This window comes from Lynx rufus, unplaced genomic scaffold (genome assembly GCF_022079265.1).
Source record: "Lynx rufus isolate CCGP_SWC_20201006 ecotype Redwood Valley unplaced genomic scaffold, mLynRuf1.p SCAF_16, whole genome shotgun sequence".
NCBI lineage: Eukaryota > Metazoa > Chordata > Mammalia > Carnivora > Felidae > Lynx > Lynx rufus.
This window is the reverse complement of record NW_025814830.1, coordinates 50,658,505-50,677,060: the sequence shown is the minus strand read 5'-3', so window position 1 is coordinate 50,677,060 and position 18,556 is coordinate 50,658,505. Positions and strand designations below refer to the sequence as shown.

Below are 18,556 nucleotides of genomic sequence, written 5' to 3'. Positions count from 1 at the left end.
CCCGCTGCTCCTTCAAAGCCACCAATTGCAGTTCCCGTCGCCCTCCAGCCCCGCCCACCCCGGAGCTCTATCTTTGGACTGTACCCTAGGCACAGGGAGCTGCGTCGGGGAGCGGCAGAAGTGAAACTCGCCAAGTCCCCGCATCACTCTTGTTGGTAGAGACCATTAGTTAAACGCAGTTAACCTCAGCCACGAAATCTGGCTTGTTGGCTCGGTTTGCTGTTTTTAGGCCCGGCCGTGCCTCAGTGCACTCGCTCTCCCTCCCCCCAGCGCCCGCAAATGGGCCCGTCCAGGCCGGGTGGCGCATGCGCCTCAGAGGCCGGGAGCAGCGGGGGCTGGCCGAGCCGAGCCGGGTCAGCTGTGGAGGGCGCGGGGGACTTTGCCACCCGGAGCTGCTGCGACTCCGGCGCCCAGGCTGCCGGCCTTTGGATGGGGAGCCTTCGCTGGTGACTGTCACTTCAGTCCTCCCTGTGTGGCTTCGAGTCGGGTGAGTCTCAGGAGTCCCGGTCGTTCCGAGGAGCGCTCTCTTCCTGGCCGCGGTGTCCTGGGAGGCCGCGGGACACCCACCTGTCCCTCCTCTCGTGCCCTGCTCGCGCGCTCCCCGCCGTGTCCCTTCCTGCCCCTGTCGGAGGTTGGGACCTTGAAGGTCAGGTCCCTGGTTCTCAGGGCGGCCGTGGCTCGCCCTGCTTCGAGGCAGACCACCGCGCGGGGTGCTTTGCGGTTGTAGCTGGAGGCGCGTCCGGGGCCCTCCGCCCGCAGGCAGTTGCCGAGGTAGTTTAGAGAATGCTTTGGTCTAGACCTTTCTCTCTTCGCTGCAGTCTGTCTCGCCACTCGCGAGCCTAGTGACCTGGGCGGGGGATGGGGTGGGCTCCTCCCCTCCTTGAGCCTCGGCTTCCACGCTTGTAAAATGGGTACAACCCATCGCATCGATGGTCAGAAGGGAAGCCATTCACAGCGTTTGACACTAGGAGCGGTGAGCGCTCAATGAATCGCATGATTATTATTATCATCTCGGAGTTAGAAATTGCATGTAGCTGCACCTGTCAGCTGCAGTGAAAGTTGCCACCAGTCTGTCTTGCGAAGCGAGAATCCATGGAGATCCCCATCAGTACACTTTGCAAGGAAGGTAGACATTCGGGTCCCTTTTATTGGAATTAAAAGTTACCGTGTTTGTAGGTTCACGCAAGGTGCTTAATGAAGAGTCTTAAGTAAACCCGCGTTCTGGAAACTTTCATTTAAAACCTTAACTGCATAAAAGAGGTTGGCGCTGGCGAAGGAATTCTGTTGTGACACCCTTGTGTCTCCTTTCCTGTACATACAGGCTTCTGCACGTGTTTAGTTTATTTAAAATGAGCCTCACTCATTTCCATTCTTTTGCTGTTGTTGTTGTTGTTAACTATGTTGAGGTGTGAACCAATTCTCAGTTCTACAATAATCCTGAATTCAACATTTGGCAAGCATTGATTGGGCATTTACTATGTGCATTTACAAGAACGTTCCCTCACTAGCCTGTGCGTTCTTTGAGGTATATGGACTGATTCTTTTTTCTCTGAAATTCAGGTGATTTGGCAGAATGCCCAGCACCTGCTGAGTACTGTTGTTTGTTCAGGGAGAGTTGCAGCTTCCATTCCTTAGGAAACTATGTGGTGGAACTTGAGAGCCTTACGGATCTTTGCCCCAGGCAGCCCAGGGGTTCCTTTCGGTAGCAGTGGGGCATGGTCTGTGTTTGGGAGCACTAGTCACTCAATAGCAGATGTTTAGATTGGGTCCCTTTGCAACTGTGGTAAGTAGAAGACTGTAGGGTAGGCGGTACCCTGCTGCGTCTGCTACTTCTGCTGAAAATGGTGCATAGTTTGAAATAGTTGCAGAAATACTAATTTAACTAATTCCAGGGCTTTCTGAAAGTAGGCCTTAAAAAATGCATGTTTTAGAAAGCATTGTGTATTAAGTTTACAGTTTTTCCTGGAGAACAGATTTTTCAAACTCTAAACAAGGGACTTTTCTGGATTTGTTTTACTTTTTTTTTTTTTTTTTTTGATGTTTACTTTTGAGAGAGACAGAGTGCGAGCAGGGGAGGGGCAGAGAGAGAGGGAGACACAGAATCCGAAGCAGGCTCCAGGCTCCGAGCTGTCAGCACCAGAGCCCGATGCGGGGCTTGAACTCACGAACCGTGAGATCATGCCCTGAGCTGAAGTCGGACGCTTAACCGACTGAGCCACTCAGGCTCCCCTGTTTTTTGTTTTAAAAAGACATTAGAAATTGCAACTGTAGAGTACATTTCTTTCTGGTGCAGCCACAAAACAGCAAAATCTTTGGAAAGAAAACAGAAGTGACATTAAAATAGGGGGTTTCCTCCTCGTGATTATAGATTTGCTGAGGTGTTACTAAAATGCTTACTCCTTTTTCTTTACGAGAGGTCGTGTATTGCTTACTTCTTGGCTTATTTTTTAAAACTGTGCCACCTGGTGGTTGAAATCTATCATGGAATACTCATTAGGAAAATTTTACCTCTGTCTTGGTAGAATCAGGTGAATAAGACTGTAAATCTTTATGTCTTTAGTGAGAGTACCATACTGCTTCTGTCCTCCCAGCGTACCCCCAAGTAAAGGTTAAAATTGCTTTGCAGGGGCCAATCACCCAGTTATTGTCACAACTGAACATTTTTTTAAAGAGTTTCAGCATCTGTTTTAGTATAAACGTTTGCATTCTAGAGGCATTGGGTGGAGTTGGGGAGGGAAGCCCTTTAACTGTGACAAGTTAACCTGGTGTTTTCTAAATGCCAGTGTAAAAGTGGGACTGAAGTTTTGTGTCTAAATCATAACAGTGTGAATGGAATTTATTCCTCTTTCTTAGTGCACACAGACACATGTGAAGTCTTAATCACAAATGTTCCCTTCACCTTTGTTTCATCAGTGCTGCTGATGTTCATAATTATTTTGGCATTACCCTTTTGAAATTTTTTTTGTATTTTCCTAGTGGTGATAAGTTTTTATCCATTGCGAATTTCATTTCTGAAAATAGGTTAAAATCGTTTAGTTGTGAACTTCGATTTGAGAAGAAACTGAAGAATGCAGTGCAGAAATACACTCTGTGACATCCTTAATTGATGTAGCCAGTCTCTTTGGGGTTCATTAAGACAGGTAACCGAGAACTTCCCATTGCAGCTTGCTTCATTGTTGGACAGCTCCAGGAAGATGACGTCTTCCACTCTTTGGTTTCCAGACCTGTCCTCAGAAATACCTTGGAAACACCATTGCAGATTCAGTTCAGCCTTTCCCGTCATGTGATGAGCATTTCACATATACAAATAATACTTTGCAAATGTCACGCTCACTGCTTACCATTTCAGATACTCCCACATGTGTTATTTTAAACCTCATGACCCCTCAGAGATATAGGTCCAGAGCTAATACCATTTTATGGAAGAAGAGACTTAGGTCAGATTAAGTAACCAAAGTGTTATAACCTATGGACAGATAAGTCCACAACTTTTGCCTTCAGATCCATCATTTCTCCTACTTAACCAGGTTGTTCCTTTTATCTGTCAACTCTGATGGGGGCCTCCCTAAATAGGTAAATATTCCCAGTTTCATTAATAGCTTCTTACGGATCCTGAGAAGAAGAGTTTAAGAGTAGAGGCAAAGCCGTCTTCATCCTGAGCAGTCTCTCCAGGAATATTCACATTGTCAATATTCTGGACTTGGCTGCTCAGGACGAATACAGTATTGTTCTTCTTCTTGAGGTAGACTGACCCTCTGTTTCTAGGAATGCAGGATAATGTTACATGGTCTTCTTTGGAACCTGCAATTAGTGCTTGTTGGACTTGTAGCCAACCAGAGGCTCTTTGGGAAATAGTTTTTTCTATCTGGATTTATTTCACCCACAAACTGCTGGGAAGTTTTCTGTTTCAAACGTGGGAATAATTTTTCCTGGTTTAGAGATTGCACTGGGTAGTAGTAACTCTGCCACTTGCTATGTGACCTGGGACTTATTTTTGATATGAAAATGTGAGTAATGCATACTTGAAGTACAAAAAAGCCAATTTCTTACGGTTCCAATGAATTTACAGTTATTGGAAGGATTAGAAGACTTGTGCCCAGTGTGTGGTAAGTGTTCAAAAATTATTTTCTACACTAATAATGTAGATACAGTCATGGCCTTGAAGGAATGTTAAAAGTAAGAATATGGAATATATATTTAGTTTTCTTCAGCTCATAAATTACTTTGAGTTATAGTAATGTTTATTAGAATAGGCTTTTATTTTTTATTTTTCTAAATGTTTGTTTTCGAGAGAGAGAGAGGGAGAGTGAGAACACAAATGGGGGAGGGGCAGAGAGAGAGAGGAAGACACAAAATCCGACGCAGGCTCCAGGCTCCGAGCGGGTCAGCCCAGAGCCTCTCACGGGACTCAAACTCGCCAACTGCGAGATAATGACCTGAGCCGCAGTCTGACGCTCACCTGCCACCCAGGCGCCCCAGAATAGGCTTTTAAAGATGGCTGCTGGAAGATATCAGCACTCACAGCAAGTGTTGTGGGAACAGTGGCATCGTTTTATAGCTGTGAGTGTGGCAGTACACCCGTGTAAGCACCAACGGGAGGCGCAGCCAGCCGGGCGCTGGAAGAGAGTGTGGGTACAGGGTGGACAGAGGGAAAGAAGAAGAGGGTATCTCACTGAAAAGGTGGGGTGGAGGAAGGGGGGGGGATGACTGATAAAGCAAGGAATTTGTTAGGTAAGGGATTAGGTAGGTCAGTGTTTGGAGCTGTAGATTGAGAAGTAGTAGTTTAGTTTTTTACCAAGAAGAATAGGAAAAGGAAACTATATGAAACCATTCTCTTCTTTGACATAGTTACATAAGATACTAAGTAGAGAGGAAGTTATCTTATTGGTACCCTGGCTGGGTCTACAGCGCATAAACTTTTGTAACAGAGGGAGGAAAAATATACATCGTGGTATGTATGCATTTGTACTTATATACAGTGTGGGTGTATTTATCTCAGCCACAAAGTGTCTTCTAAAGTATTTAATGGGCCAATCAAAGAGGTCATTTCAGTACATCATAAGCTTGTTTCCAAATTGTAAAAGCACAAATCTGAGGACTTGGTTGATAGAGGTGAAAATGTTTTGTCACATTTACAAAATAAAAAGACAGTTTCTAAGTGACTTAATAGTACATTAGATAACTTAAATTTCTAGACCGTATGAGGCCTCATTTTTCTGAGGGAAAAGATTATGTCATTAAGAAGACTTCGTAGTCAGCGGCAGGCAAACAAAACTTGAACTTGGCTGCATTTCCAAATGTGTTTCAGAGACTCAAGGACTTAGTTGGGCATAGCAGCCTGGTTTGGGATTGTCAGCTGTGGTTTGTGGTGTGTGTGTGTGTGTGTGCATGTGTAGTCAGTCACTCAGTGGAACAGTGATCCACTGGTCTTTTTGGAAATGGAGTTCTGAAATAGTAGGGATACTGTAATGCTCTGGAATTCTTTGTTTAGACATTTGTAAGGACTTGTTGAGAGTGGAAAGTAGATAGGCAGTTTGAAATTCTCAAACGTTTTTGTATTAGCTCTGTGAAGATATAATTTACATTTCATAAAATTCACCCACCATGAGTTCAGTGATTTTGGTAAACTGCTATTGTGTGGCTACTGCCACAATCCTGTTTTAAAATGCTTTCGTCGCGCAGATGTGTTCCTTTGTGGCCAGTGACAAATAATCCTCTCATTTTCAGGTGTAGGCAAACCATCGGCTTTTTTTCTCTACCATTTTGCCTTTTCTACACATGGCATATAAATGGAATCATATATAGTCTTTTGAATCTGGCTTCTTTCATTCAGCTTGGTGCTTTGAGGTTCATCCACGTTGGCGCCTGTGTCCGTGCATTCCTTTTAATTGCTAAATAGTATTCCATTGTCTAGGCATACCGCATTTATTTATCCAGTTGGCAGGTTATTGGACATTTGCATTGTTTCCAGTATTGGCTATGATGAATAATGCTGTCAAAATTAGCATACATGTCTTTGTGTGGTTTTATGTTTTCATTTCTTTTGGGTATATTCTTAGGAGTGCGGTTTCCGTGGTCAGGGGTCATTTGGTAAGTATGTGTTTAACTCCTTAAGACACTGCCAAATTAAGTGTGTCCTACTTTACATTTTCATTAGCAATGCATGAGGTCTGTTCTCTCTGCATCCTAACCATTGCTTGGTATTGTCTGACTTTTTGATTATAGCTATTCGGGTGGAAATGAGTGGTATCTCATTGTGGTTTTAGTTTGAATTCCCTGTGACTAATGGTGTTCAGCCTTTTTTTTTATGTGCTTAATTAACCATTCTCGTACCATCTTCTGTGAAGTATTCAAATCTTTTGCCCATTTTGGGGGTCCATTTTATTTTTTTTTTTTTTTTTTTTTTTTTTTTTTTTTTTCAACGTTTATTTTATTTTTGGGACAGAGAGAGACAGAGCATGAACGGGGGAGGGGCAGAGAGAGAGGGAGACACAGAATCAGAAACAGGCTCCAGGCTCTGAGCCGTCAGCCCAGAGCCCGACGCGGGGCTCGAACTCACGGACCGCGAGATCGTGACCTGGCTGAAGTCGGACGCTCAACCAACTGCGCCACCCAGGCGCCCCTGGGGGTCCATTTTAAACGTTGGGTTGGTTTGTAAGCATTCTTTATATGTTCTAGGTAGCAAGTCCTTTTTCAAACATGATTTGCAAATATTTTCCCCTAGTCTCCAGTTTGTAGGATATTTATTTTTTAGAGCAGTTTTAGGTTCACAGCAAAATTGAGCAGAACGTACAGAGAGACCCCATGTGCTCCCTGCCCCACACATGCACAACCTCCCCCGTGATCAGCAACCCCCTGCTAGAGTTGTGTGTTTTTACAACTGAACCTACATTGACACATCATCATCACCCAAAGTGTGGCTTAACCTTTTTTTATAAATTTATTATATACATCATGAAATGCTCACCACGAGAAGCATATTACAGTATTATTGACCGCATTCCCTGTGCTCTACTTTCCATGCCTATGTCTTTTCATTTTCTTAATGGTATATTTTTGAAGCGAGAAAGTTTTAAGTTTGATAAGATTTTACCAATTTTTTCTTTTATGAATTGTGCTGTTGACCTAAGAACTCTTGGTCCTGCCTAAGGTCATTATTTTAGGTTTTCTTTCTTGAAACCTTTTAGAAGATTAAAGCAATCGTTGGTTCTTTCTTTTGATAATCTTTTCCAAGTTCAAAAGAATAGGTTACAAAAAAAGAGTAGGTAAATAGTGCTACATAACTATAGCAAACACTTCAAAATAATGCTTTTCCTTTGACCTTGGCTGCTAATTTTCTCCTTTGTGAATGAACCAATTAAATTTAATTTCTGGGATTTCAGCATCTTGCTTTCATTTTAATAATTGCGTTTTATGGACAGATCTGCTAAACTGAAAAACTTTTTTCACATCTGCTTTTTGTTTCTCTTCATTGTTTAGTTAGATTTTCTCAGCCAGATGTTAGGAAGAAAACAGTCCATGTTAATTCACACTAATGTGAGACTGATGGGGCTTTAACCCTCTGAGAGGAGTATACATTTTAAAAGGATTAATAAACCAGTTCTCTTGTTTTGTAGAATTTCATCTGAACAAAATGAGTTGTAATCAATTTCAGGAATGTGGGGAAAATAATTGAAATCAGGCTTATTAAGAGAGGCTGGCCGTTTCTGCTAGAGCACTTCTTTCCAGGGTTGGGCCTCTTTAGAAACTGCAGGTTCTCTGAACACCTGATAACTTGCTGAATCTGTTAAACTGCTGGATAAGGAAGCTGAGGCTCAAGGTTAATAATTTGCCTAAGGTGAGCTTTCCTTTCTGATAAAGCTCACTGCAGGTTTTTACTGAAGTAGCTTTAGGTCGCATTAACAAGTACAGTCACACATATTCAAGACACTCTTGTATCCACAGGTCGCTCTGCTGCGCTCCATCCCTTCTCCTAAAGATGCATCCTGACTTATCTCCACACTTGCACACTGAAGAATGCAACGTCTTGATTAACTTGCTTAAGGAATGTCACAAAAATGTAAGAGTTCAGAAAAATGACCGTAAAGCAAAGATGAAACTTAGGTACAACACAGTGATGTGAAATGTTACCTCCACTGGTGGAAGGGGAATGATAATATGGCGCATCTTAGCTTACTAAAGATTAGTAATTGATGCTTGTGATTTTTCAGATACCATTTCCATTCGTGATTACTAAAAATTAAGCATGGTAGTTTGTTAGGGAACTTTTGAAATGATATGTAACAGTCAGAACCCATGTTCTTTCAATAAAATACTTTCCTTTTTTTAATTACAGGATGTTAGAACAATTACGTTAATCTGACTCTTCTGATCATAATGCAATTATTGTAAGAATTTTCTAAGATTTTCCTTGATGTCCATCATTCTGTGTTTAAAGGAGATTGAAATTTTTTTTAATAATTAGATCTTAGCTAGGTTTAAATTATGATTGGCCTAATTTGGCAGGTTTACTTACTTGTTAGTGGAATGGAAGTAAAATTCCATGGTTAAAACCAAAATGGAAAGGAAACCCATTTTTGGAATATATTCAATTAAGCCAATATTTTTATGGATGTCAGATATTAAGCTTTTTTCATATAATTGATGCATGAGACAGTTATAAGGAACATTTGTGGTTTTCTTTAACTTTGCATGATGCATTTTCCTCATGATATTCATAAACTGTAGATATATAAAATTATAATATCAGTATGTATCATTTAAATGAGTAAAATTTAAAGGCTAACAGGTAGTAAGTACTACCTCTGATCTGTGAAGTTAGATATTTTTTGTTCAAAGAACGTTGTTGGTGACAATATACTTGAGACAGACTTTTTTCAGCATACATGTAGATCCAGAATTGATATCATAAGTCTTTACTTAACGTTATCTTAACGTTATTTATACGTTATACGTTATTTTATTTGTACGTTATTTTAATGATATTTAAGGTTATTTTGTGGGTGTGCAGTCGCGTCCCATTTGGTTTTAGAGTGTGTTTCCCTGATGACTGATTTTGAGCATCTTTTCATGTGCCTGTTGACCATTCATACAGTCTTTTGCCTATAGTTTATTTTTTTTTTAATTTTAAAAATTTACTTATTTAATTAATATTATTTTCTTTGCCCATATTTTAAAATTGGGTTGTTTGCTTTATTGAGTTTTAAGAAATTGTTTTCATTTGACATTCAAGACCCTGTCTTGACAATTGAAGACATTGGCAAGCATGTGGTGAGTATGTTCTCAGTCTGTGGCATCCTTTTTCACTTTCTGAAGGTTGTGCTTCAAAGAGCAGTTTCTAAGTTTGATGAAGTCTAATTGCCAGTTTTTTCTTTCAGTGTTTGTGAGGGGTTTTGTTTTTGTTTTGTTTTTTTGTCTGTTTGTTTGCATTCTAAGGATCTTTGTGTGTTTCCTGCTCACAAAGATTTTCTCCTTTTTTTCTTCCGAAGGTTTCAGGCTTTTAGCTGTGACATTTAGGTTTGTGACCCATTTCAAGTTAATATTTGTGTCTGGTATGAGGTAGGAGTCAGTGTTTTCCTTTCTCTACGGGGATTGTTTTTCCAGCACTATTTGTTGCAGACACCAGCCTTTCCCTCCTAAATTAACTTGCTGCCTTTGTCAAAAATCTGTTGACCACACATGACTGGGTCTATTTCTGGGCTCTAGTCCGTTCCGCCGATTTATGTGTCTGTTCTGAACACCAGTTAATTCCAGTGTTCTCCTCGTGGGGCCAACCGGGTCCCCTGACGGGTTTGTCCTCTTCTCTACCCTCGCTCACTTTCCACACCGCGTCAGGAGTGACTGTTCAAACTACGTTCAGGCCTCGCTCCCCTCTACCGGCTCCCTTTGCTGCGGTACGCGATCTCACTTTCTTCCTTCGTGTTGTTTCAGGACCTTCATGAACATGGCCCCTACTTAGCCTTGGGTTTCACACCCTCCGGCACTCTTTTTTTCCCCTCGCTCCCCAGCGACCTTTTCTGCAGTTGTGTGGAGCACACATTTCTCTCTTCTGAGGCTTTGGGCTTGCTTTGTCCTTGGCTTATCTTGGAGCCCTCCTCACTATCTCCTCTTCCCCGCATGCTATACCAGGTTTCATCATCCTCCAGGTTTTATTCTCTGTAATCTGTCCTTGCCTCTTCATTTCCTCCTTTCCTGGCCTAGATTCTCTTGGTGTTGTCACTCTGTCCTCTAGTAACACCATACGTAGTCCATTTCCTACTTCAAGGTACTTCTCACACGTTTTGGTCTCAGGACTCCTATACACTCTTAAAAATTCTTGAGGACCCCAAGTAACTTTTGTGTGTGTGGACTCTAGCTACCGATATTTACTGAAATAGAAATTAAAACTGAGAAATTAAAAAAAATGTAAATGTATATAAAAATACAATAATAAATCCAGTACATGTTAACATAGTAATTTTTCACAAAAAAAGATCTTATTTTCTGAAACAAAAGACAGAGTCAAAAGAATGACATTGCTTTTGGGGAGCCTGGGTGGCTCAGTTGGTTAAGCTTCTGACTTCAGCTCAGGTCATGATCACGGTTCATGGGTTTGAGCCCTGCGTCGGGCTCTGTGCTGTCATTGCAGGACCTGCTTTGGATCCACTGTCCGCCCTCCTCTCTGCTCCTCCCCTGCTTGCGTGCACGTGTGCACTTTCTCTCTCTCTCTTAAAAACAAATAAACATTAAGAAACAGAAGAATGACATTGTTTTTGCATTTTTGCAATTCTCCTTGGTTTCTGGCTTAATAGAATATAGCTGGAGTCTCCTATCTGCCTCATGTCCAGTCTTTGATGATGTTGTCCTCTGAGCAGCCTCTGGAAAGTTCTACTGTAGCCTTGTGAGAGAATGACAATGAACAAAACAAGTAAGATCTTTGATTATCAGGAGAATAGTTTTTATCTTATACACCCCCTGGAGAGCTCCTGGGAACTCGTGGGTGCCCCTGGACTGCACTTGGAGAACAACTGTTTGTTTTTGTTTTTGTTTTTTTTTTTATTTATTTTTGGGACAGAGAGAGACAGAGCATGAACGGGGGAGGGGCAGAGAGAGAGGGAGACACAGAATCGGAAACAGGCTCCAGGCTCTGAGCCATCAGCCCAGAGCCCGACGCGGGGCTCGAACTCCCGGACCGCGAGATCGTGACCTGGCTGAAGTCGGACGCTCAACCGACTGCGCCATCCAGGCGCCCCAGAGAACAACTGTTTTATAACAGTCACTCTGTTCGTTGACTCACTCTGTTCTGTGACCGTGTTCTGTGAGAGTAGGGCCCAGGTCCACCTTCCTCACTACTGTATCCCTAGTCCTTGTCTTCGAGATATCGATTGATTGCCCATTTATTCAATCACTGGCCCAGTTTGGTTTTCTGGAAACAGACATCACACACTGGAGGCCTTTGCTCTGTGTGTGCAAGAGAACTGCAGTCCATGGGCGTTCTGGGTTTGTTTTGCACATAATGTCACAAGAGTGTATTTCTTTGGGCTTAAATATTGGGGTGAAAGCGAAAAAAAAATAGCTGCTGTCCTTGATTTAAACATAAGATGTATGTGTATGGGGTGATAGGAATCACTGTGAACTAAACTGTGAAATACTGCCTTACATTCTAAACATTAATCCTTTCTTTTGTTTCTGCCTCACCAGAAAGTGTGTGAAAATGCATTGTTCCCGTTCATCTGTGGTCAGAGAAATAGTTTAGGAAAAATACACAAGAAATACTTATTCTGAAAAGGTCATTAGGCAACCAGTAGGAGATGTCAGTTTACGTTAAATGCTTGCCAGGAAAACCAACCCATTCATTGACCGGACCAGAAGAGGACATTTAAAGCGGCGATGAAGCAGGGGGAAAAGAGTAGCGAGGGGCATAGCTTATAAATTATGTGTTGTCTGTTTCCATGAAAGCCTTAATTGGAAAGAAAAGGAACAGGTGCCTATTATAACTACAAGTTCAGCTTTTATGGCATGTTGTTTTAGGCCATCACCATGCTGTCCTGGGCACCCTTAAAAATCGTGACGTGCAAACGCACTAATTATGGCACTACTAAAAATTCGTGTTCTTGACCTCAGCCTTCATCATGATCTGCTTTGGAGCATTTGTACTTTTTGCCATGATCATTGTCATAGGCCTTGAAACCACTAGGAGATTTTTATTTTTGCTTTTCAAAGAAAGCAGACTTTGAACTTCAGACATAGATTTTCTGATATTGTGGATTAGTGGCTTGTTTATGTGGTCCATATAGACCGTTTAATAATAGTGTTACATGTTTCTGATGTATTTTGATGACATTTTGAATGGAGGCCAATGAGAAAATAGTGTTGGCACTCAGCATATATTAGGTAATTCTTCAGTGGGACAGAGTGTTTGCTATTGAAGGAAGTTACTGGTCATGTTAATATGGCCACAGTGCACTTTGACATCACTGCCCGTAGTAGATGATGGATTGTGCTGTGATGTTAACATGCCCTTAAAGACAGAGGTACTTGAAAACAGAATTGTTTACACTCTGTCATTGTGAGGTTTTGGCAGTTTAATAGCCTTCCCTTTTAGTAAGGAAAAGTCTTTGGTTTTTCATTTCTACCTACAGAGCTTTTATCTCTCCTTTAGGATGGCCAGGATAAGTCCATTTATTTGTACACCTCATACCTGTGACTTACCTATTTGCTTATTAACAATGTGCTGACACATTAAACCCATTTCTGTAGGAATAAGTATTTAAATTCTGTGTGCCAGAGACCTTAGCATGTTGTGGGATGAAATATTTTACCCCTTTTCTTCCTTTTAGCACAGCATTCTGAAATTTTTTGGTCATTGCAATGATCTTGATCGGGAGATGAGAAAATGCTTGAAGAATGAGGTAAGAAAAGTGTTAAAGAATAAAAATGGTTGAACAGTAGAATAGAACATTTTTGAACAATATTTTACAATATTGCCATTATTAATTTTTATTCTGAATTTTAGTATAACAGAGAGAATTGACTTTAGACGTACATCCTCCCCTAAAACCAAGAGGAGAAATAAAAGCCTTTTCTGGGGACAGTTAGAACATTGCTAAGATTTTTTTTTTGTTTTTTGCATGCACATAAATGAAAACAACTTCCTTATTGTAATCACTGTAACTCTCCTGTATGAATTGCAAGGTTTGGGAAGTTGAATTTGTTTAGCAGAAAGACTTCTGACAGTCAGCTATTACCTGTAGTGGGTAACAGATACTCTTCGGGCCTGTTCCCTCATAGAACATGCCGGGAGCCAGACATGGTCTCCTCACAGGTTTAAAATTGTGAATTTCTTTATAACCGTGGCACGTACAAGCCATAGGGATCTAGTTTGACTTGATTGGAAACACTCATTTCCTAAACTCGGTGTGAGGCCATGACATGGACTTGGACATATAGTAGGGTGCTTTTGAAATCTTTGAAAAGACATGTATTTTTTAATTTTTTAAAAATGTTTATTTATTTTTGAGAGAGAAACAGAGCACGAGCAGGGGAGGGGCAGAGAGAGAGTGAGACACAGAATCTGAAGCAGGCTCCAAGCTCCGAGCTGTCAGCACAGAGCCTGACATGAGGCTCAGACTCACGAACCGTGAGATCATGACCTGAGCCAAAATCCAGCACTTAACCGACTGAGCCACCCAGGTGCCTCGAAAAGAAATTTAATTCCCTTTCTTTTCACACATGAATTGTGTTATGTCCAAAACCTTAAAAAAATCTATAACTATTAAAAACTGCCTTCCAGTTTTTTTGCATTTTCCATATTTTTGAACTTCTTTTCCTATTTGCCTCATGGTGAAAGGTATTAGTTATAATATTTGAAGCTGTCCAGCATCTATATTTTTGTTTTTTGTATTTTCCAATCTGAGGCTTTGGAGGTTTTTTGGTTTTGTCTGTTTTTTCTCTTCCTAGAGTCCCTTTCTAGTGTCTTTACTGTTTGAAGAAATTTCTGGAGTTCTCACTTCAGGGTCATCATTTTCTTTGCACAAACATGTACATGTATAAGTGTTTTAAATTGATTTTTCAAGAGTTTTTCTTCAGTGGTAAAGCTAGTTTATATGAAAGCTGAACCTAGGGCTTTGTTTGGTTTTCATAAGGATTATGGGAAAACGAAGCCCACACTGTGGTGTTCATTGCAGCGATTTATTTCTCACATGCTTTCTGTTGTGTCTGATCTCCTTTTCCCCTAAATTTAGATTTTTTTTTCTTCTTGTGGTTCAATAATTTTTGCCATTGGTGTGGTGATTAGATCTTTATATGAAATTTTCTTCCCAGGCGGTCCTGAGACGTTAGTGACCGTTTGGTAGGATGTTGTAGATATTTTTCTTACTTTGTTTTCATATAAATTTTAGATTTTCTCCTTGACTTATTTTCTAAGTCCTCTGTGTGGTTTTTATGTTGCTTCATTACCTGATTTATGGATGTTTTTCTGTCTGTACTTTCATGCTTCAGTCCTCTGAACCTGTGCTCATTTATTTCCTCTCTGCCTTTAATGCTTTCTGGTTTACCATTTACCGCTCTCACGTGCTCCTCTACCATTTCCTTCATGTGCCATTTGAGTACTTTATTCCTTGAAGCTTTTAACTAGAAGGACCTGGCCAGTTTCCCTTTGCCTCTCTTTGCCACTGTGTTACTGCCCCCCCCATTCCCCATTTTATTGAAAGAATCACTAATATTACTTTTGCAGCATCCTTTTTGTCCCTCTTAATTGTTCGGTTTGGTTTAGTTTTTGGTTAACTGAGCTTCCATTCTATCTACGTTGTTCAGTGAAGTTTTGTGAATAACATCACATGCATATATTTTTCTTTTCCTTCTTTTATTCAGAGGCCATCTGGACTCCCTTTGGGGATATCTTAACATATAGAGTATAATTTGCTCTTTAACCTGTTTTTTTTGGGCCACCTACACAGTATTCTGAAGATTTACCCTTAAAACCCTTCTCCCAACCTGATTGCTGGTGGGCAGTCCAGCATATGTGATTAAAAATAGATATCAAATATTTTTCTCCGAGTATGTATCTCTCCATGTTCTAGAATAGTGCCTTTAAAAAAAAACAAAACCAAAACTTGTTAAAGCAATGAAATGCCCTTTTCCCCCAAAAAATCTTCAGAAGAAAATTAATGTATGACAGATAAAAGGAATGATTTTGGTTAAAGGGACCTGGTGTTTCATCTGTAATTTGAAGTGGTCCTTTGATGGGGAAGAAAAAAATTTCGGAAACTGTCATTCCAGAAGCTATGTTATAACTCTTCAATCAAAACTTCAGATCCAGAAACTTCTTAAAGATCATCTAGCCTAGCTCCCTGTATTTGAGGTTACAGGACCCGAAGATGTACTGATCATGAACCTCCACACCATTGTCTCAGGGGTCAGAGGCGGGGGATCCAGTCAGGTCTCTAGTTAGCTCTCTATCACTGATTTCATTTCTGTGGCCTCTTCCCGTATCTCTGGCTCCTAAAAGATTTTGATGTCTAGCTGTTCACAATACTTAGTTTTTTCAACTTGAATTTACTTTTATATTTTTCCCCTTTTTCATAGGGACCCTTCATTTACCTTTAAAATAATGTCTGTATTGGTGTATATAAACCTGTACATATATCCATGTAAAAACACTTAAATTCAGGTTTCTCTGCTTTAAATGAGTGCATTGTCTAAGTGCCAGGCTGTGTATTTCCTGTTATTTAATAACCTACTGATCAGAATACTAGGCTGAAAACCTCCAGGTGAAAACTGCATTTAGATCCAACTAATTACAGAAATGTAGGATTTGGGGAGAATCCGTTTGATGACTCTTTATAATGAAAAAAATCCTGGGAAGTTTAGCTGACTAGAAGTTTCCACGTGAACTAATAGGATAATATGGTTGCCAAGAGCCATTTACTCTTGATAATATTTATAGAAATAACATGTCTAGGTCCTAAGAACTAGTAGGTCCACTGTAGCCCACATCTATCAGACTGTGTGGAGCACTGTATTTAATTCTGGTTGTGATATTTTTTTATCAGGAATATTGATATTAAAGCACTTTATAAAAGGTGCTTGGTAGCTATTAGAAGGCAGAAGCCATGTTCTGTGAACCTCTATGGAAGCCAGGAATGTTCAGCCTAAAAAAGAGGTAGTAAGTGGGTCATCTGTAACCAGATATTTGCCACATTATAGCAGGCAAGAAGAAATAGTCAGTAGGAGAATTTACATGGAAACACTGGTTCAACATAAAAAACACTTTGGAACAAGTGGAAGTGGCCAACAGCGAAATAGGTTACCTCTCAAGGTAGTGAGCTCCTCATAACTATAAGTGTTCAAGCAGAGGTTAGATGCGTGTGATCGTGAGTTCCTAAAGAACAGGGACAATACTCACTCAAATATTTCCTGAATTCATATTTTGGGAAGAAATTAATTCAGTAAATATTTGTGCATCTATTAGGATGTAGGTGCTGTACTGTGTTTGCAATTTCAGATTCAGTGAAATAAAAGACAAATAAGAATTTTATCAGCAGAAACAACTTATTTTGCAAATATTTTAAAATCTCTAACTCAGCTGATATATAAATGGTAATATAATCTGCTGTCTCTTTTCTCCCCTTTCCTTTTATTTTCCAGTACATGGAAAAGAGGACCAAGAGCAGGGAGCATGGCAATGCGATGAGAAAAAGACTTTTTAATCCCGCAGAGGAATCTGAAAAATAAATTGCAGGCATACCTCGTGTTATTGTGCTTCATTTTATTGAGCTTCGCAGCTAGTGCATTTTTTTCAAATTGAAGGTTGGTGGCAACCTCGCGTCGAGTGAGTCTATTGGTGCCATTTTTCCAACAGCATTTCTCACCTCGTGTTTCTGTATTGCATTTTGGTAATTCTTACAATATTTCAAACTTTATAATCACTATTATAATTCTTAGGCTGGTCTGTGATGTTACTATTGTCATTGTTTCGGGGCATCACGAAGCGTGTCCACAGAAGACAGTGAACTTCATCAGCGTTGTGTGTGTTCTGACTGCTCACCTACCAGCCCTTCCCTCGTCTCCCCCTGCCCTCGGGCCTCCCTGTTCCCTGAGACTCAGCAGTATTGAAATTAGGCCAGTTAGGAACCCTACGCTGGCCTCTAAGGGTGCAAGTGACAGGAAGAGTCCCTCGTCTCTCACTTTAAGTCAAAAGCTAGAAGTGATTACGCTCAGGGAGAAGGGCATGTTGAAAGCGGAGATAGGCCGGAGCCAGGCCTCTTGCATCATTTAGCCAAGCTGTGAGTGCAAAGGGAAAGTTCCCGAAGGAGATCAAAAGGGCTCCTCCAGCGGACACGCAAATGCGAAGAGAGCGAGAGGACTTACTGCTGATGAGAAGGTTTCAGCGGTCTGGATAGAAGAGGAAACATTCTCTTAAGCCAAAGCCTAATCCAGAGCAAAGTGCTAACTCTCTCCAGTTCCATGGAGGCTGAGAGGCGAAGAAGCTGCACAAGAAAAGCTTGAAATTGGCCGATATTGATTTGTGAGGCGCAAAGGAAAGAGACTGTCGTCCTAACCTCAAAGTCCAAGGTGAAGCGGCAGGCGCTGATGCAGAAGCTCCAGCCACGTGGAGGCAAGGCCCTTCACCAGCAAAAAGACTGACTTGCGGAAAGCTCAGGTGATATGGTTAGCACCTTATAAACAATAAAGTATTTTTTAATGAAGGCGTGTACATTGATTTTTAGACGTAATGCTATTGTATACTCACTAGACTACAGGGTAGTGTAAACATAACTTTTATATGTGCTGGGAAGCCAGCAAAGTCATTTGACTCATTTTACTGTGGTATTTGCTTTCTTGTGGTCTGGAACCAAATCTTTAAGATCTCTGAGGTTTGCCTGTATACTTCCACTAGGTGCCTTAGCTGAGAGAAGACCTAAAACCTCTTGGTGGATAACTGAAAGAATCTTACCTCATTTGGTCTCCAGAATCCTTTGGACAGAAAGTGACCCATGAGAAATCAAGCCATGGAGAAATACGGAAACCCCGATTCTGAGTATTTTGTTAGGCAGAGAGCCTTAGGTATTCTCTCCCTTCTGCCAACACACCTGACTTGTAACATGTTCCCTCCCTTTGCCAACAATCAGTTAACATTTGCGTAACTTATCTCCTTCAATAAAATAATTGACTTGAATCATATGGTCTCTGTTCTCTTAGACTTTCTTGCAATTAGGGTAAAATGGTCCCATTAGACTCTCCTTTTTGACAATGTACTGGTTTTGGAGCTTAAACATTGAAGACACAAGCTAGGGCAAAAAGAGTTTGGGGGAGTCTCAGCTGTATTAACTATATGAAAATGGCCCAACTTTATTGTTTCCAGATTCATTTCTAGTGGTCACCCCTACCCCCCCCCACCCCCACCAGGGCTCTTTCTGCCAGGTGTTTCTGAAACTGGTGACAATCTAGAAGTCAGCAGCTTCCAGCCACAGCCGCAGCAGGGTCTTGATCTTCTTGTCAGTTGAGATGTCGACAGATTGTGAGCTGTGTGCACCTTCTAGTGAAGTCTGTGTATATGTCCAGAGTGAGGCCTTGT

At 41.1% G+C, this 18,556-nt stretch overlaps 1 protein-coding gene across 4 annotated transcripts; it reads left to right on the top strand.

Moving 5' to 3' along the window:
• The first annotated feature begins 136 nt into the window (after positions 1-136).
• CMC2 (C-X9-C motif containing 2) lies at positions 137-18,157 on the top strand. 4 transcript variants are annotated; one of them, XR_006961914.1, is made up of 5 exons: positions 137-487; positions 7,945-8,059; positions 12,819-12,890; positions 16,627-16,788; positions 17,879-18,157. XR_006961914.1 is itself a non-coding variant. In XM_047078807.1 (4 exons), the coding sequence occupies exons 1-4, from the start codon at positions 306-308 to the stop codon at positions 16,711-16,713; spliced, it is 456 nt and encodes a 151-aa protein (XP_046934763.1). In that variant the 5' UTR covers positions 138-305; the 3' UTR covers positions 16,714-18,157. The 4 variants fall into 4 exon arrangements, 2 of the variants coding, with proteins under 2 accessions (XP_046934764.1, XP_046934763.1); XR_006961913.1 differs by having other exon boundaries at positions 138-487; positions 16,627-17,641; XM_047078807.1 differs by having other exon boundaries at positions 138-487; positions 16,627-18,157.
• The last annotated feature ends 399 nt before the right edge of the window (positions 18,158-18,556 follow it).

Coding starts and splice junctions, on each gene's coding strand:
- CMC2 (XM_047078807.1), top strand. CDS start 306: ATGCGCCTCAGAGGCCGGGAGCAGCGGGGGCTGGCCGAGCCGAGCCGG. Junction 488..7,944: donor CCTGTGTGGCTTCGAGTCGG/GTGAGTCTCAGG, acceptor TTGTATCCACAG/GTCGCTCTGCTGCGCTCCAT. Junction 12,891..16,626: donor GAAAATGCTTGAAGAATGAG/GTAAGAAAAGTG, acceptor TTTATTTTCCAG/TACATGGAAAAGAGGACCAA.